The sequence below is a fragment of the Morus notabilis genome, unplaced genomic scaffold (assembly GCF_000414095.1).
Source record: "Morus notabilis unplaced genomic scaffold, ASM41409v2 Scaffold1007, whole genome shotgun sequence".
In the NCBI taxonomy this organism is placed as follows: domain Eukaryota; kingdom Viridiplantae; phylum Streptophyta; class Magnoliopsida; order Rosales; family Moraceae; genus Morus; species Morus notabilis.
Window position 1 is genome coordinate 9,980 of NW_010365758.1, and position 3,508 is coordinate 13,487.

A 3,508-nucleotide genomic window follows, 5' to 3' on the forward strand; every position below is an offset into this window, starting at 1 on the left:
CTGCCAGACATAGAGGGCAAAATGGGAATTTTAGAATTACGGAATTCTAAAATTAAATACTCGAAAATTATTGATTGAGAATTAATTATTATTTAAATAATGTGATTATTTAAATTTGAATTTGAATTGTGAACATAATTTAAATTTATCGTTTTAAACTTATTTGATAAGTTGTTCAATTTAGAATTCAAATTATTTTAAGTTTGACTTAAATTCGAATTTGAATTTGAATTAAAATTGGACTACAGGATAAATGATGTTTTTCTCTTCCTTCCTTATCCAGTATTGGCACCACACACGAGGGAAATAAACCCTACATGGCCAGCCACTTAAGGGATAAGGTGTAGGAGATTTTTTGTTTCAAATTCAAATAGGAGATATAGATTTGATTCCTTTTTAAAGTTTGACTTCTACTCTTTAAATAGGAGAATGATAGAAAATTGTGGACACAATTTTTTAAAATTTTTTTTTCTTCCCTAATTGTTAGTGTGGCCGAAAATTCTCAAGGAAAGAGAGAGGAAAATTTTTTCTCCCAAAAAATTCTACATCATGCATGCGTTGGTGTTTGTGGAAATTCGAGTGTTTTTGAAACATGTTTTGTCTCACGTGTGCCCACACACACATCTACGTGGAATCAAAGAATTGACGTGGAAGACTTTGATTTTCTAAACACAAAGATTGGAGCAAGAATTGTTCGTGGTCAAAGAACTCAAGTTATCATCCGAGTCGGCCTCCAGGTATTTTCCTAATTGAGTTCTTGACATATAAATTAATGTGATTAATTTATTCGTGCATAAATTAATATAATCTATAGAGTATCTCAAAAGTTTTATGAAAATTTTTGTTATACACGATCCGCCTCCCCGCTACGCTTCCGCATCCGAATTCGATTCAATTTCCAACAATCCTCCATAAATAATACATAATTAGAGTTATGTAGAATCCGTTAACCTCTCTAATTATATATTCATGCTTGAGTACCATTGATTCACTAATGGATAGTGATTCATAAAACACATTCATGAACCAAAGCGCTCTTACTAATCCATGTACCGAATCAACACTCAAGATAATTATTTATCTACTTATTTTTCAAGAATGAATGGATTCCATCTCGTATAGTAACATTCCCGGCTACCTACTTCATCATGTCTCCAAAATATAAGGAATAAGATTCAGGGTATCAGAATCCGTACTGAGTGAATCAAAAGACATAAATTCATAAATATGAGTTTGTTAAGAACTCAGGATTAAGATTATTCTATATATGACTATCGGTAGACTTAATTTGAATTTCTATACTTAACGGAAATTATTAGAAATTCATATTATGTCTGTGTCCCTGTTCCACATAATCTCATTATCCGAAATCCACTCATTCAACATCTCACCATATTAACAGTGCGGATAACACCGCTCCATTCTAAATAGGAATGACATGTATTAATAATGTTTTAATTAAAGATTCTGAACTTTAATTAAATTCATTACGAACATCTCTTTTTAATTATTATCCTTAAACATTATCATCTCACATATAACACTTATATACAATGTTTAAGGCACATAAATAATCATGGAATTTTCATTGATATTCATAAAATATTCACAAATATATACACATAAAATGATGAATAAACTCTTTTATTAAATAAATAATAAATATCCTATTACATCTCATGCTTATAGGACACCATTCCCAACATGGAGGCTAGGGATAACACATTCCAATGCTCATCCAAAACATACAAAATTTAGGATTAAATAGACGAATTCAATTAACTTACAAGGAAAAAAAAAAAAAGAAATGACTAGTAAGAAAAGCAAAAGATTGTGCCTGACCTTATGCCTCTAGAATCGAGAAAACTACAAAGTTCCGCGGCACCTGCGTCTAAAAAAGACTGAACAAATTCGTCTATCTTATCTCTAAATTGATGGTCGAAATTGAAAATGTAGAGCTCGCATCTTCCATTTTCTCATCCAGCATTTTCCTAAGAAACCAACAGAAACAGAATCACAAATTCAGTTATTATCTTATCTCTAGAGTAATTGACTAAATTGTCTAAAACAAAAGTGTAGTTTACGTTTCACATTTTCAGCCAATGTCATAAAATAATCTCGTAATAAAATTATCTTACGAGGAATTAGTTTTCTGAAATTTTCTAATTAATTTCTGAAACATAACGATATGAAATTAACATATTCTCAAATCTGAAATCATCAACACAATTGCTTAACTAATCATAATGCATAGAATTGAAAGCATAATTATAGTTGAATTCGATAAATTATCGGAACTTAATTATTTTCACTTTTGGTTCGCAGAAACAGAACCCGTTTCTTCTGAATTCAAAACTTTGAATCTTTGCTTAGCTCTCGGAGTCTCGTTTTCAAAATCTGATGCTACAAACGCGTCTGGAATGTAAAAAATAGGCTGGGGAAGCGTTCTTCTCATTTCGGGCCAGTGGGTTGATTTGTTGATCCGTCATTGTTGTCGGTCAACCGATGTAGTGGGACTGGAATCTGAAGACCCGATATACCATGTCAAAGCTCTCGATGAGACAAACTTGTTCCCACCTTCGGTTTCCTCATTAGACGCTCCGATTGGGGTTTCTTTACAGGGGCTTTTGCCTCGGTGGTGCAGCGTTTGTGGTGGAGGCTGCAGCTTAGTTGGTGGCGGCGGTGGAAGCGAAGGGCTCCCACGTGCTGGTGTTGATTCTCTTCTCATGGGATGTTTCTGCCTCTTTGTAGATTGGCCACTTTTAATCTCTGGCACTGCTGTGATTGGTTTGTTACCGACTGGATTAATTAGTGCGTGGCCGAGGTCTCTTGCCTGTTTGTTTTTAGGTTTTTAAATTCAATAAAGGCGTTATTTTGTTATTGCTTTTTACTGTTTTGTTTTATCTGTGTAATAACGGAGGTGGTCTCCCCACTTTCCGTTTTTTATTTTAGTGACCAATCCGCTTAGGTTTGCTCGTAGTAGTGTTGTGAGTGACCTTGGTTTACAGGTCTCTTGGTCTCGATCGATCGGAGTTTTTCAACAGTTGTAGAGGAGTTGTATGTGTGCTTAATTGTTAGTGTGACGCCTCCGCCCTTGCGGTGGGTCGCCAACCTTATACTACTACTAGTATGTCGAAATATTGTCTAATGCATTACTTTTTACTTGACTATCACCTCGTTATATCACTTCCTTACACAGGTGAATTTTTTCTTTCTTTTGCTAACCTCTGAGTTCTCAACATGTTCCTTAGTATGTTCTTTCGTTATATTAATGTTACATCTAGCTAATACTTTGTGATTTTGGATAAGAAAATAATGTCTGAAACTTATCTTAACTTACTACAGTCCGATGATCTTTACTAACACTGTACCATCTCTTTCTTAATAGTTAATACACAAACTTTTGTTCTACATTACATTACTTCCGCAGGGGAATTTTTCCTACACGGACGAAGTAGAAACCACTCCCGTAAACCCATAACATATCTGCCACCTTACATCAGCCGGT

General features: G+C 34.1%; 1 protein-coding gene across 1 annotated transcript in view; it reads right to left on the reverse strand.

The window, feature by feature from the left end:
• LOC21390028 overlaps positions 1-2,728 on the reverse strand; it is an 8,334-nt gene extending 5,606 nt beyond the window's left edge. The window contains exon 1 of the mRNA XM_010108528.2: positions 2,578-2,728. Coding sequence (XP_010106830.2) covers positions 2,578-2,728 — 151 coding nt within the window. The remainder of the gene's footprint in view (positions 1-2,577) is intronic.
• Between the last annotated feature and the right edge of the window lie 780 nt (positions 2,729-3,508).